Genomic DNA, 16,860 nt, shown 5'->3' with positions numbered 1-16,860 from the left:
TTAAAATTACTTAATACTTTTTTTAGTAAAGCACTGGAGTTACATAATGAAGAAAGAGATGAAAGGTCTTCTTAAATATGATGTACAAACTTATATACTTTGTCTTGTTAACCTTGTTTTGCTCTTATATTCCTCCCTCCCCCTTTTTAACATTCCTGGTTTCTCTGCTGTATTTTGAATATTTCAAGTTGTAGAAAAGTAGTCTTTAAGTAAAGGTAAGATTTAGCTGTTTTTATTATCCACACTGTCAGATTTTAGTATCATGGCAGCATTCACAGAATTATAGTTTCAATTATGAGGTCCATGACTTGTAATATGGTTAGCCACTTACTTTAGGTGGTTAAAAAGGCCTAGCTATTCATCTAAGAAAAGTATAAGTTCTTGGATCTTTTTTTTTAGTATTTATTTTTTAGGTGTAGATGGACACAACACAATGCCTTTATTTTTATGTGGTGCTGAGGATTGAACCCGGGTCCCGCCCATGCTAGGCGATTGCTCTACCACTGAGCCACAATCCCAGCCCTCTTGGATCTTTTTCAGACTGTTAGAGCAAAAGAATAAAAGATATGAAAAGTATAAGAAAATAATGACTTGGTTGAATGAATACAGAGAAAAATAATATCTGATCAAAAGAGATTCCAGGAGCTGTGTTACATAAAACAGAAAGGGTAATACTCAGTGAACTAGTGGGAGAAAGTTTCTCTGACCTGAAAAATTGAATCATCTGATTAAAAAATCTTTTCTGATTGCAGATAAAGTTAAATGAAAAGAGTTACATATTTATTTATTCTTTACTTTCATTATAATTTTAAAATTCCAAGAATAAAAAGAAAATCCTAAAAGCTTCTAGACCTTGAAAAATCTAAAAAGAATCAGAATCTACTGGCAATGGACTTCTTAGCAGCAGATGCTGGAAAGCAGTGGAATCATTGAAAGTTCTAAGTTCCTAAATCCAAATTTTGATATCATACCAGCCAAATAGTCAATCAAATGTGAGAGCAAATTAAAGTCATTTTTCAGAAATGTAAAGACTTAAGAAATTTACTTTCTATAAGTTGTTGAATATAAACCCAGTAAAATGAAATAAAAGTTCAATAACAAGAATGAAATGAAATTAAAAAAGATAATGGTATCAGAAAATGTACAGTTACCAAAATATATGAGTACCCCTAAGATATGAGTAAAAATCCCAGGGTAACGATACCATGGATCTAGAAAGCAATTCAAATTAGAACAAAGTAAACGAAGACACTTGAATATGCGTTTGTGTGTTTGTGTGTGTAAATGCTGTATTTTCTTTTAACCAAGAGATTGGGGTGGAGAGTGAAACAAACTAAGTGAAAGTGCAACTTGCATTCAGATGCAGCAGAACATAGTTGATAAAATAAGAGGAAAACTTGGAGAAGGTGCTGTAATGAGATTGGGTTGGACTATAAGTCATTCAAGTAAGATGCATTATTGAGCTAGGAGACAATGCACACTTTGGCTTAAAAATGAAGAGTATATTAAACAAGGCTATTAATGACAGAAAAATTGAAGATGCTTTTGTGATCTTATAAATACATGCCTTTTCATTTACTCATTGTCTGTTTTGATTTGAACCACAATATAGATAAACCAAAAGGAGAAAACCAACAATACAAACCTTCAGCAAGAAAACCAGTATTGTTCAAATTAGGGAGATAGGTAAGAGGAACATTTAGAAATTTGTGGTCTGTTTTTGTCTACCTGAAATTGGGGAATACTTGTTCCCCTTTCTTCACATTTAGACCCAAAATGCAGATTAAGGGTTTTAGCAGTAATGTATAGTATCTCTTAGCCTAAGCCTCAATGCCAGGTCTTCAGATGGAATCAATAAAATAAATTAGATGAGAAAGCATTTCAATAAGTCTAAATTACCTAGCTTTGCCATCGAGCTTTACAGCATTGAGCACTCAGCATTTACTTTTCTAGGTCTGTTTCCTCATCTTAAGTGTTTCATTCTCAAGTTTTTTTTTTTTTCAGTCTTTATATTATATGGTATTTCTTTTCTTTTTTCTTTCTGGTACCAGGGATTGAATCCAAAGTGCTTAACCAATGAACCTTATCTCCAACCCTTCTTATTTTTTATTTTGAGACAGGATCTCAATAAAGAGCCTTGCTAAATTGCAATCCTCCTGTCTCAGCCTGCCAAGTTGCTGGGATTAACAGACATGCACTGCTGTACCTAGCATATTAAATGGCTTTTCTATGACAGATTTTCTTATGAAACTCATTGAGCTCTGAACATAATTCTAAAAATGTATTTCTAGGCATATTGTCAAGTGTTTAGCTTGTCTTTTAGATAGACACCATTCATTTGGCTGAGTGAATTCTAATGTTTTGGGTAATTTGGGGGCATATCTTTTATATAAAGTAGGAGGAAGTAAGTGGTACATGATGTTTACATTTTGAAGGAGCATTCCAGAAGAAAGAAAACACAACTATCATTATCAGTAATGAAAGAATTGATATCACTATAGATCCTACAGATGTTAAAAGGATAATGAGAATGTTATGAATTTTGTGCCAATAAGTTCTGCACCTTAGGTAAAATAAACAAATTCCTTGAAAAACAAACTACTAAAACTGACACAAGAGGAAATGGAAAATCTTAAATGCTTTCTATTAGTGAAATTGAATTCTTAATTTAAAATCTTCCTACAAAGAAAACTCCAAGGACAAAGGACTTTACAGGCAAATTCTGTCAAACATTTAATTAAAATAAAAATTACCAAGCTTACCTAAATTCTTTCAGAAAATAGGAGGTGACATTACCTTGGTAGTAATACCAAATGCATTATAAGAAAAGTAGTGTAGAACATAGATCAACATTCTCTATGAACATACGTCCAAAACCTTTAAATATTTGCAAGTCAAATCTAGCAATGTGGAAAAAGAATGTTTATTAAATACTCTTAGCAAATTAAAAACAGAAGGGAACTTTCTCAACATGATAAGGGGCACCTATAGCTAACACAATGCCTGACCTAAGGGGGAAAAAGCAAGGATTTTTTATTCTCATTGCTTCCTGTCAACATTTTATTAGGATTTCTAGTTACTACATTAAAGAAGAAATAAATCAATATTGAGATTAGAATGGAAGGAATAAACTTGTCTTTAATCTCAGATGACATTATTTTACTTACATAACAGATCATAACCTAGCACAGTAAGTGAATTTATTTAGCAAGATTGTAGATTGTAAGGGAGTTATCCAAAAATTAGGGGAATTTCTGTGTGGTATCAAAGCACAATTAGGAAATTCAATTGACAAGTGTAATTTATAATAAAAGCCATAAAACATTCAAGTATAAATTTAGCCATATGTGTATAAAATCTGCATACTGAATTAAAAATGTTTTCTGAGAGAAATATGATAAAATAAATAGATATACCATATTTGTAGATTAGAAGACTTGATATTAAGATCAATTCTAGGGGCTGGGGCTGGGGCTGGGGCTCAGCGGTAGAACACTTGCCTCTCACGTGTGAGACCCCGTGTGTGATCCTCAGCACCACATAAAAACAAATAAACAAAATAAAGATATTGTGCCCATGTATAACTAAAAAAATATATTTTAAAAAAAGATCAATTCTATTTGCACTGGTCTGTAACTTCAGATAATCCCAATCAAATTCTCAGCAATATTTTTGTAAAAGTTTTCAAAGTGATTGATAATTCTGTGTGGAATTATGGAGATCTTATATATATATATGTATATGTATATATATACACATATATATAAAGATATATAATATATATATATAATTTTTTTAAAGAAAAACAAAGAAGGCAGTGCTCCCTAACTTAAAGATTTGCCATTAAACATAAGACACAGCATTAGATAGACAAATCAATGGAATAGAGAAAAGGGTCCATAGGGGTGTGTGTGTGTGATTGATTTTGACAAAAGTTCCAGAGGTACCATTGTTAAGAGGAACCTTTTAACAAAATAGCTGTATTTTTGTATGAAATAGAATGTTTTCTCTATGCTTGTTTTATATCATAAAAATTACATGGGTCATAGATGTAAGTATAAGAGCTAAAATAATGAAGCATCTAGAAGAAAGCATGGGAGCAAATCTTAATGACCAGGGTTGCAAAGGGATTTTTATTGTACATAGAACTTGAATCATAAAGGAACAAGCTTGGATTTCATCAGAATTAAAGGTTTTTGCTCACAGATTGGGATAAAATACTTGAAAAACCTATACCTAACAAAGAAGTTATATCAGTACACAAAGAAAATCTCAAACTTTTTTTTAAAGATAACTGAGTTTTAAAAGCACAAAAGATTTGAATAGTCAATTAACAAAAAAAAAAATTGATGAAAAAGACAAAACCACATGTTGGCAAAGATAGAATTCTCATACTTTTGACAGGAGTGTAAAACCACCCTTAAAAGACTGATTTTGTGAAAGTTAAACACCGGCTTTTCTTGTGACCTAGAATTCCAGAAAAACACAATAGCTCAAACTGGTAACAACAAAAATGTCTAGCAGCAAGTGAATGTATAAACAAATTGTGATATATCCATATGGTGGACTACACTACTTTCCAATAAAAAAGAGTACAATACTGATATGATTTAACATCAAAACCTTGGGGATTTAAAGAAGATAGACATAAGAGTACATATCATATGGTCCCGTTTATATGAAATTCTAGACAGAACACAGTTATAGCAAGCAAACCTAGGTTGCCGGGGTTTGGTGAAAGGAGGGTGATTGACTGCAAAGAGGAGAGATGGTCAAAGGGAACATTCTGGGGTGATTGAAGTGTTCTTTTATTGTGCATGTAGAGGTACTTACATAGGTATATAGTTTTGCCAAAACCTGTAGAACTATATACTTAATTCATTTTTTGAGTATTGTTCACCAAGTTGGTTTCACTTTTTTTTTTAGCATTTTAATTATAATTTGGCAATTCTTTTGTTGCTGGTGATGCCTATCTTTTGCATGTTTGATAATTGCTTGATACATTTTGAGGTATATAAGAATTATATTTTAGAAGCACCAAAAGCACACATTACCTCTTCCATTCTAAAATTATAACATATTCCTAAAAGCCACACATTTTAAGTGGATGGCAGTTTTTCATATCTAATACAGTACAAATATGTGCTCATGTCCTTATTTGTTTTGTAATATATTAAGTGTTTCAAAATAATGGTAGCATGCTTTCTTTGTCATTTGGTAGTTGAACTATTTTATGCAGTATATAAATATTAAACTGTTAGTCTGTAAGTAAGACCCTTATAAAATCTGAGGTTTTTTGGAGCTACTACTTATAAGGTTTTATCTGATGCGCCCCCTGGTGGTTTTTACTTCTCATTTGGGGTAACATGAAAATACAACCATTACCTTTGTAGGACATGAACAAAGACTTTAAACATTTTAAATTAATGTTTATGTTCAAAAACTTCTTAATAACTGCTTTTGGTAACACTATAAAGTTTGTACTTGTGGTGGTTTTTACAAGTGCTATTCAACACATTTTTCTCCACAGGTAATTTTGCTATAGCTGATGGTTCTTTTTAAAAATACTTGAGATATTCTGAAATCCTGTGTTGGAGTAATATTTACTAATAGTTCTCATTTGATAGTGTAGATCTTAATTTCTTGCCCTATAAAAGAGATTGGGGGATCTCTTATTAGAAATATTACATACAGTCAGGATGAGCCTGGAACATCTTATGGTGCAAGAAATTAAGGAAATGCTATAAAGCAAAGCAAAACAAACAAACAACCCCCCCCCACAAACACACACACACACACACACACACACACACAAAAAAAAAAAAACAGACAAAAACAAAAGGGATGACTGAAAGGCTTCATAAAAGCAAGCCTGAAGCAGCACCTAACGACCAAACCTGGAACAGTTTGACTAACAAAGTAAATAATGATAGTGTTGGGCTTTAACTCATATAGTAAAATAAATATAATTAAAAGAATAAATTGAAAAGGGACCATTTTTATTTTTCTTTTTTTGTGGGAATATCCCCATTAATGTAGAAGAAAAGAGGGAAAAAGAAATTGATTCTTAGGCAAATATCACAGAAATAAATGTTGCAGACATGACCCACTGATGGATGCTAAAATTAGGTCAGAATTTGAGGAGAAATAGAATATGTGCATTTTCTCAAATATCTTCCCCCAGGATACTTTCTAACTTAAAAAATAAATAAATAAAAAGATAGCGAAGAATTGGCAGGCACCACTTTTTTACCACTTGACTTAAGAGATTGAAGTCACCATCACTAGTTATGAGATATGTCAAATCATTTCTGTCGTGTTCCTTCCCCAAAGACCTAAATTCATCCTAACCATGAGAAAAACATCATTAAGCTTAAACTGAAGAACCTTTCACAAAATGCTAGAGCAAAAGTTTTATGGTCGTAAAAAGTAAGGAGAAAATTAAGAGCTGTCACAAATGGGAGGAGACTCAAAAGAAATTGCAAAAAAAATTTATAAAAGTAATGAGTTTTCAAATGCTCCTCAGACAGATTCTCCTAAGGTTAACATTTACAGAATTGAAGTTAATCATCAAAATCAAGAAAATAACATTGGTAAAATAATACTAAACCACATATTTTAGTGAAAAATGGTGAAATTTGAAGAGCTCTCCTACCCTGTCCAGGGTCCCACACTGTATTTAGTTTCTTTCAAAAATACTATTTCTAGGAGAATTTTAAAAGTTTGATATATTTTATTTTGTTTTTGTTGTTAAATCATTACTTGATCTACTAGTAGATAGGTATAAAGTGGATATTAATAATTTTCCTAAAGGTATAATAACCCTATTGCTGTTTTTCTACTTTACCATTATTGAGAACCAACTAAAATTTGAGGAAAGTTGATTTTTATTTTATTCTATTTATTTTTTATTCTAAGAAACCTTAAAATTGAACTAAAAGTTTAGACTTCCTCAGGTTGTTTTTACTTTTAATAGTTGAGCAGCAGCTTAGTATATATGTATTAATAGCAGTACTTTTAAAGCCAAAGACTTAAGTCTTTTTATAATTTTGGAAACCCTTAAACCATCCCACCCCCAAAATGAGAGAAATATAGAAATATATTAAAAGGAATTCATTCATGCTTCTCCATTTGAAAGATGGATGAATGAATATGTAACCTTCTATATTATGGTGCTCTAATATAATACATACAGTTGAAAATATTAAAATTTACTATAGCAATGTAAGTTCTCTAAAAGAAAATTCTTAAACATTTTGTGTGATAACATTAACAAGATTCTGAAATCACTTGTTAAAAGAAGTTGCCATCTAATTTACATTTATCTCCGAGAATATCAGAGTGTACCCATCCAGGTAAGAGCTCAACAATTTAACTTAGTGTTCTCTGTAAGCTCTTCAGCAATTTCTTATTAAAAACTTTTTTATATGTTATAAATTCAGACTAAAATATCTTAAGTTTATAGTATCTTGCTTAAATTTTAGATAATAGTATATATGACTTTATAGAACTATTTAGTGCTTTTTCTAATATAATTTCAATTGAATATGTAAGTATTTTTAGCTATCAAAGTAAGTAGCCCTCCTAAAGGTATCCGTCTAAAAAGTGGAAAATAACCTGTGAAAAAGAGTATCTCTGAGTCACAAGATGAGTCAGGAGGGTGAGGTTTGTTTGTTTTTCCTTGTTCATCTCTTTTTAAGGGAGCAGGATCCTAAGCAGTAGGCTTAAAAAAAAAAAAAAGAAGTGTTGAAATGTGTTGCCAGAAGTTGGAATTTGTTCTTTATTTCTAACCTGATGCTGAGTGCAGGTTTCTAAATACACTGGAATTATTTAAGTGCTAACAAGATGGGATTGATCTATTTTAGAGATATCTGCCTAATTTAATAGTAGATTAGTAAGTGCTGGTATTTCAAAAATTGAAATCTTGCTTCATACTTTAATATTCTGCCACTCATGTAGACCATTACTGTCAAGTGAAAGTACTTGAATAACTGCTTCTCTGGTTACAGCAGTGGCCAAATAAGTTACTTTGTTCATTATCTAACAGTACATTTTACCACTTGTTTTTGAAAGTAGCATTCTTAGATCTTGGCTTTAAAAGACATTCATGGCTTTATTTTCCAATCTAGACTCAACTAGATAGTAAGCGTGAAGTATTTAGTCTGCATCTTACTCATCTTTGTAACTCTTAGCTGGAAGGGAGGGAATGGAGGAGGAAATAAATGGGTGGTTAGAAAAGCGATAACTGCCTTCTTACACATTTTACTGGCTTCTTAAAATTCAAGGTGAGTTTCAAGGGCAAGGGGTGTAGGAGAAAGTTGATCAGTGGAAGATTATATAGAGCTCATTCCATTTAAGTTATACTTAGGGGCTGTTTAAGTAGCCATTTGTTGTGCAGGTAAAGTATGATCATTGGCATTTTGCCTTTGAGGAAAGTTTTATTTACTCATCCAGAAAAAACTGTCAACTACATGTTATATTTCACAAGATATTTAAAACAAAATGAAGTAAATAGATTTTAAGTGTTACTTTAAGGTCTTTTGTCAGTGAGTGAATTGAATCACACAACTATGAGATTATGTAGTTAATAACATCCTCCTTTCTTTAATTAGAGAAAAACTGATGGTATTCTCATAAAAGGACATTCAGGCAAGGACCTTCCAGAAGAGAGATTATAAAGAAATGGAGGTGTAAAATATATACCTTAGCAGAATTGTACCAAGAGCAGTGTAGCTAAAGAAAAGGAAATGGGGAAAGAGGATGGAAACTTAAACTGAAGCTAAATATTATCAAGGGCTTTAGGCTTTTTATCTTGTTTCTTGTTATTGCCATAAGAAAAATTTTTAAAAATAGTTTTGGTTGCAGATGGATATGATATCTTTATTTTTTATTATTTATTTATTTTTATGTGGTATTGAGAATCAAACCTAGTGCCTCACACATGCTGGGCAAGCATTCTATGACTGAGCCACAACCCCAGCACCACAAAGAAAATTTAAGCACAAGAGCCAGCAGTTTCACTAAATTTGCCTTTTAAAAAGATTAATGTTAGCTGGGCATGGTGATACATACTTGTAGTCCGAGCTACGCAGCAGATTGAAGCAGGATTGAACTTTCTAAGTCAACCTGGGCAAGTTAGCAAGACTCAAAGTAAAAAAGGTTGGGGATATAGCTCATTGGTAGAGCACTTGGCTAGCACGCCACCAGTCCTTGGGTTCTATCCCTAGCAACATGCACACATTTGTGCACAAACACAAACAAAAGGATTAATGTTTGCAATGTAAAGAAGGATGCGTTGAACCAAATATATTTATTTTATGATCTTCTATATTTTCCAAAAAGAAAAATTATTATTAAAATATTTTTGTATCAGAGGTTGGATCCAGTACCTTGTATATGTGCAAAGAATCTGCTATACCCCTAAACCACACCTCCAGAATTCTTAGTATTATTCAAGACCATGAAATACTGTCTTCCTGATTAGTAGGGTTTTTTTCTAGTTGACAAACAATCCTTTCAATGCCTCAGTTTCAGTTTCTCGGTAGACAACTTTCTATACAGTTATGTATCTCCATGCTTGAACATACAGAATATAATAGTTTCCACAAATATTATAGTGCTATATTTCTCTTTTTTCTTTTTCCATTAACGATACCCTCTAGAGGAAGTGAGTCATCTACTTTTATGGAGATGTCATTTTTCCTTTTCCACTTCTAATATTCTCAGTGATCTATTTTCCCAATCATTACCTTTTCTGGTCTGTGGTTGTAAAGTAAGCAAAGCTAGATTTTGAGAAGAAAGCTGTTAACTAGTCTGTGGTACACATGTAAAACCAAGGCAAGTATGGACAGGTAGCTTTTTAGCAAAATCTATGAATTTTGAGAAACTGGTCTGAATGATTTTGTTACCAAACTGAGTCCTTGGGTCCAAAGTTGGTAGAAACAAAAACTGGACCTGAAAAGAATTTAAGCACAGACAAGAATTTTATTAGGCATCAACCAAGAATGTCAAAGGACAAAAGTTTACAACTTTTATGGTGTCTGCTAGGTAGGCAGGAACTCTGTGTCTTGATGTCTTCACTTACAGAGGTGGGATCCTAGTTGTGCCTACACTTCCATCATTCTTCTTCATGCATTGTTTCTTATTACCATGTGTCTCCATCTTGGGGAATGTTTTACCATACTGTGATAAGGTAAAGGTAACTGAGTTATTTCAGTGATGATTCTTTGCATGTGTCTTTCCCTTACCATCAGGACTTTGTCCCTTATCCTCTGAGGAAGTCTCTGATATTATTTTCAGAATGGGTCAGACTGTTGTTCTATCTCATTGGCCTTGTCGTGGTGATTTTACTTTGTCTGGCTCCATTTCTTGGTATTTCTACTGACCACATAATCTCAAAAGCTCACCTGAACAATTCACAATAACCAAATTAAGGAATCATCCCAGATGCCTGTCAGTAGATGAATGAATTAAGAAAATATGGTGTATATACACATACAATAGAGTTTTACTCAGCCATTAAGAAGAATGAAATTAAGCCATTTGCCAGCAAATGGATAGAAATGGAGAACATTATACTATGAAATAAATTAGACTCAGAAAATCAAGGGTTGAATGTGTTTTTTCATATGTGGTTGCTAGAACAAAATAAGAAAAAGTGTGGGGGTAGGGATTGGATATCATAAGGTATGGGGAAGATCAGTGAGTATCAGAGATTAAGAGGGAGGGAGGAGGGACAGGAAAGGTGAGGAAATGTGGAATCAATTTAACAAAATCACCTTATGTACATATATAAATATACTACAGGAAACCTTACCTTCATGTTTGTGTGTAGAAATTACCAATCAAGGATGTATAAACAATGAGGAAGGGGAAGATCAGTGAAGGGAAGGGGATAGGGAGGAGGGAGCAGGGACTGAAATGGAGTGGGTCGGATTCCATGCATGTATGATTTCATGTATGATTTCGTTGGGATGAAACCAGCTACTATGTATAACTATAAATATTGATGGCATTTTGATCAATATGTTTTAAGTGTGAAACATTTATTAGTGCTTAAAACATTTATGAGCATCTATTATATGCATTGTACAGAAAACCAGTGAAAAAACTGTGGGCTGACTCTTGAGGTAGAAGAGCTGTGTAAATAAATAGGGGAAAAGCATTTGTAAGACATTGTCACACTCCTTCCCCAAGAGTAAGGGTATCTGATTTTCTAATGGATAAAGGGAAAATACTTTGCTTTTGTCATCTGTTCTACTGAACAACTACTCTTTAATAGAGCAATAAAATGTTTTATATAGTTGATGTGATCATTAAGTATATATTTGAATTTTTATCAGGTTATTTTGAACATGTGTGTTATCTTACTGTTAGAAGTGGATGAATATTTTCATTAAATCAATGTAAAGTTTTCTTAAAAAATACAATATATGTGTTCCTGATAAGCCACACATGGTGCAAAATCACATGTGGGAAAAATATTGGTAGACTGGACACTGATGCAACTCACAAAGCACTATTATAAATAGTAATGATCTTTAAAAATATAAGTACAATTTATTTCTGGCATTTGTATTAAATGACATAGTTAGTCACATATGCGCCTTAAACATTTATTTTGAGATACAGGTTCTTGAAGTCATTTATTTCAGTAGAAACTAATTTTAACATTAACGGCGAGCCAATGAATAGCCACCTTTTTATATAGTATTTTGAGGGCAGGTAGTTAAAAACAAAACAAAACAAAAAAATAGAGAAATTATATTTGTGTCTTCATCTGCACCTGTAGTTTTCAACAGAAGCCTTGAGGTTCTTGAAACCATTAAATTTGTTGTTCATTTATCTAAAAGAAGATTCTTGCCCCTCTCCCCTCTTGGTAGATTGAATCCAGGGGCACTTTTAGCTACATCCTCAGCCCTCTTTATTTTGAGACAGGATCTGGCTAAGTTGCTGAGGCTGGCTTTGAACTTGTGATCCTCCTCCCTTAGCCTCCGGAGTTCCTGTGCCACCAAGCTCAGCAGGAAGGCACTCCTTGTTTACTGTTTTTCCTTAAGGTTTTTATATACTAAGACTTCCTTTTTGAGAAAACCTGCCCCTTGAGTTAACGATGGCTCGAAAGCAATATACACATATTTAATAGAGAATGTACTTTGAATTTTGATCTTTTCCTGGTCTAATTGATGTGCAGTATAATAATCTCAAGATACTGGCTAGCATAACAAGCTATAGCTCTCAATTAGCCACCTGAACGTGAAGATGAATAGCTGATGTTATACAGTATACTGTTCCCAATACATATATTCAAAAAATTATATGAGATGTTCAATATTTTAATATAAAATAGGCTTTGTATTAAATGATTTTGCCCAACTGTAGGTTAGAGTGTTCTTAGTATATTTGAGGTAGGCAAGGCTAAATTATTATGTTTGCTGTTTAGGTTTATTGTATGCATTTTCCATTTATGATGTTTTGCATTATCATGATTTTATTGGTATAGAACCCCATCATAAATCTAAGAGCATCAGACAAATTCATGAAGTTTACATGTTGTACTGACATTATTTCCCTCTGTCGATTATACTGGAATTATTCATATTAGAGTATTATCTTATAGCTATATTCATATTAGAGCATTATCTTATTTAAAGTAAAACTCATATCTAACCAGACATCAAACCATTCAATTCATCGAACTGAAATAGGTGCCCCCCACCATGAAAAACAGAACTCCTTAGGATTAAGGGATTAAAACCTTTCATGGAAAATACTAGAGCACTATATGTAGCATTTTCAATCTGTACTTTAGTAGTGCAGAAAATTACATATAGTTACGTAGCATTTTAATATAGTACCTTTATATTTTAAATATGCACTTTAATGTTTAAGTTCCTAAAGTGAGGATCAAAACAACATTTGGCCACAGTGGTACACATGTAATTCCAGTAACCGAGGAGGCCCTAGGCAAGAGGATTGCCAGGTTCAAGTCAGCCTGGGCAATTTAGCAAGACCCTGTCTCAAAACAGTGGCTAGGGATATAGCTCAGTGGTAGAGTTCCCTGGGTTCAACACCCAGTTTATAACAAAACTAAATTAAACTGAAAACTGTGATACATATGTATTCATGGGCAAAGTGACATTTGCCTTGCTAATTTTCTTTAAAAAAAAACTGGTGGTTTTGTTTAATTTTTGGTATATATTTGTATTATTTTTTGAAGGAAAATGACGTAAACCTTTTTGAAGAACGTTAAAGTGGGCAGTACATGCCTGTAATCCAGCAGCTGGGAGGCTGAGGCAGAAGGATCCCAAATTCAAAGACAGCCTCAGCAACTTAGCAAAACCCTGTCTCAAAAAACTTAAAAAAGGGGGGGGGGGTGCTGGGCTTGTGGTTCAATCCCTAGTACCAAAACAAAACAAACTGCCTGAATTTTTATAGAGTACTTACAAAGTAATACAAGCATTTCTTTAAAAATTATAGTTATTTTTTTCTCTTAAGGTGTTGACGAGTGAATTTTGTTAGCTTTTTTTTGGGGGGGGGGGTGGGTTTGGTTTGGTTTTGGTCAAGAGAAGTAAAAGAAGCTGTCTTTTAGTTACTCATACTTGAAAGAGTTTCAAGAACTGATCTAAAATGTAAAATATTCAAGAAGCTGGTCATATTGCCTCCAAGAAAGGAAATAGATCTCAAGGGGTGAGATGGAAGGGGAATGTTAGAATTTTTGAATTTTGAATAGCCTTTGAAGTTTGCATCAAACTGTTATAAGTAAAGTAAATTAAAAATTAAGAAAGTGAAAATGAAGGTGCTTTAGTACAGAGCAGAGATTGATTTAGCTTGTCTAGTAGGACCTCTGTGATCAGCTTAGTGATATTAGTCTTGGGATATCTTGTGTGACCTCCATGATCAGCTTAGTGTTGTCAGTCCTGAGATATCTGGGTACTTTGTTATGTTGTATGTTATGGCAGGGACAAACAAACAGAAAGGTAACCAAATGAAAATATTTATGTTGTACTCTATTAGGAGAAATTATTTAACAGTGTATGTAACTCTTTTAATGAAATTGGAAATTAAAGGATTGGATAACTGCTGAAATTTTTTCCATAACCATTATAAAATCATTTCTAAAAAATCTTGCTACTTTTTTTGTGTTTGATTTAGTTGATGCTGATGAAATTAAAAGGCTAGGAAAAAGATTTAAGAAGCTGGATTTGGACAATTCTGGTTCTTTGAGTGTGGAAGAGTTCATGTCTCTGCCTGAGTTACAACAGAATCCTTTAGTACAACGAGTAATAGATATATTTGACACAGATGGGAATGGAGAAGTAGACTTTAAAGGTAAGAAAATAGATTGTTTTTTTTTTTTTAAATCACTAGTTGTGTGTAGCCTTATAGTTGTATATACATAAACATCTGGAACTTTTACTTTTTCTTAAATTTTTATTTTGGTGATGTTATAGTAAAACATTATCTTAAAACCTTAAAATCTGTAGGATATACACTTTAGTGAACTATTTTACTTGATTACTTGATTTACTTGATTCATAAGTGATCAAGGTACCTTTAGGGCACTCTCCCCCCAAAAAGGGAGATTCGTTTTTTTTTCCGTTGTTTTTAGAAGGTGATTTTCACTCTAGGGTAATTTATAATATTAGAAGTTGCAGGTTTTTTTTTTTTTTTTTTTCCCCCAGCTGGGGATTGAACCTAGGGCCTTGTGCATACAAGGCAAGCACTCTACCCACTGAGCTATATCCCCAGCCCCAGAAGTTGCAGTTTTTAAAAACCTTTTTCTTTTTTAAGAGTGAGACCTACATACTAAGCAATTAAATTATAGTGATAAGGAAATGTTATATCATAGTTTTAATTAATCTACGATTTTACAAGGACATTGTGCTTTTGCTAATACTAACACGATACATCATTTTACCTTAATTCTTTACTAAATAAGTAAATAAATACCTCATTTCGCTAGTAAGTTTCCAGCAGGCTTTGTGTCAATTTAATTTGAGAAACTGAATGATAAGTGAAGGGATCTAAAATCAATTATGATTTAGTGTTTATCAGGTAATGATGAAAAATAATAATTTGTATGCAAATCCCTACAGTGTATAAATACACTGAATTTTAGGACAATAATTCAAAATTATTTTTGTTCTGGCAAAACAGTTTATAGTCTTTTTATTTTTTTAGTACCTTTTAAATTACGTCCTAAGAGGAAAGAGGTAAATAGCTTCAATAATATGTTTTTGAGTGTGGTTTATAATACTTAAAATATTTATTCAAATTGATTAATCTTAGAAGACTCCAAATAAGGAGGGGAGAAATGTAGAGCCTTAATTGTGAATGTTTTAAATTCGGCGTTTTCAGCTTTCAACATGCTAATATAGAATTGTCTTATACAGGGAAATATCCTTTTGTGGGTATGTAAGGTAAATACTGGTTTTCTATGTAAAACATTAAAGTTCAGATTTTTAAAGATTTTAACTCTTTTTATTCAGAATTCATTGAGGGAGTCTCTCAGTTCAGTGTCAAAGGAGATAAGGAGCAGAAATTGCGGTGTAAGTATTTTACTTTACTGACTTCATCATCCCTCTTAAACTGCTACTATCCTATACTACATTACAGACTTCTTTTAAAATATTCTAAACAATTTCTTTTATTCTAGATGTTTAGACATCACACAAATTTTACATTTGCACATTTTCAACTAGTATGTTTGAATACTGTATGGTTATGCATGGTTATATTGTATAGAAGAAAAATAGAATTTCCTTCTACTGAAAACAGTAATATAAATTACATATATGGTATGGATAAAGAAGCGTTGTTTTTGTTGTTGTTTGTTTCTAATGAAAGTAGCAAGAAATGTTCTGAAGAACCTAAGAAATTGGACCTGTTGTTATCCCTAGTTCTAAATATGGTTAAACAACCTAGGCTACATACACTGTTTCGCCCAGCCAGTCTTGACTCTGTAAGCCCATCTTAACAACTATGTTAATCCCACCAAAGGCAACATCTATATTTAGGAAGGCGTCATCCTCAGAGTCATAATTCTAGATGTTTGGTAATTTACTGTTTTGTTTTTGTTTTTCACTTAAGGTACTCATGTGATTGCTTACAACTGCCATTGATTTTTCTTCCTCTCTTTTTTAGTTGCTTTCCGTATCTATGACATGGATAAAGATGGCTATATTTCCAATGGGGAACTCTTCCAGGTGTTGAAAATGATGGTTGGGAACAATCTGAAAGACACACAGTTACAGCAAATTGTAGACAAAACCATAATAAACGCAGATAAGGATGGAGATGGGAGAATATCCTTTGAAGAATTCTGTGCTGTAAGTATGAAAGAACTGTTTTACTTATTATTCATACTAAAAACAATCTAAAGATCATTTAATAGATAATTTCTTATATAGATATTTTGCCCTAAAATATATATGTTCAATTTGGCCTGATAGCCCCATATTCAGAGTTTTGAAATGTGTTCTTTGTTTGAATTATTAACAATTAACATAATTATTATCAGGAATTAATGTTCTTAGTCTTTTTGTGACAAAATGCCACTAGTAACTTCTGCTTATTATTAGTAGCCTCCAAATTACAACTAGGTTGTTATTCTTAAGGTTTATTTTTTAAGTAGGCACATTTGAAAAATGCTTCTGTGGGAAATATATGTTCATGAATTTCAGCTAGGAATACTGAAACTACTTCATAAGGACAACAGAAATGGGGAGTCCCTGTCTATCCCAAACTTATCTGCCATATATGGTGATTTATACCCTCCTATCCCAAGCTTCTGGTGGATAGTTGTTCTGGGGTAAGGGCTCTGTGTAGAGAGGGGACTGTAGTTGTGGGAGACGTAGGAAT

At 32.7% G+C, this 16,860-nt stretch overlaps 1 protein-coding gene across 1 annotated transcript in view; it reads left to right on the top strand.

The window, feature by feature from the left end:
* Ppp3r1 (protein phosphatase 3 regulatory subunit B, alpha) overlaps positions 1-16,860 on the top strand; it is a 61,703-nt gene that overhangs the window by 39,159 nt on the left and 5,684 nt on the right. The window contains exons 3-5 of the mRNA XM_026387207.2: positions 14,152-14,328; positions 15,489-15,548; positions 16,144-16,328. Of these exons, the coding sequence (XP_026242992.1) occupies positions 14,152-14,328; positions 15,489-15,548; positions 16,144-16,328 (422 nt within the window). The remainder of the gene's footprint in view (positions 1-14,151; positions 14,329-15,488; positions 15,549-16,143; positions 16,329-16,860) is intronic.

Source organism: Urocitellus parryii, chromosome 12 (genome assembly GCF_045843805.1).
Source record: "Urocitellus parryii isolate mUroPar1 chromosome 12, mUroPar1.hap1, whole genome shotgun sequence".
In the NCBI taxonomy this organism is placed as follows: Eukaryota; Metazoa; Chordata; class Mammalia; order Rodentia; family Sciuridae; genus Urocitellus; species Urocitellus parryii.
This window is presented reverse-complemented; position numbering and strand designations above follow the sequence as displayed.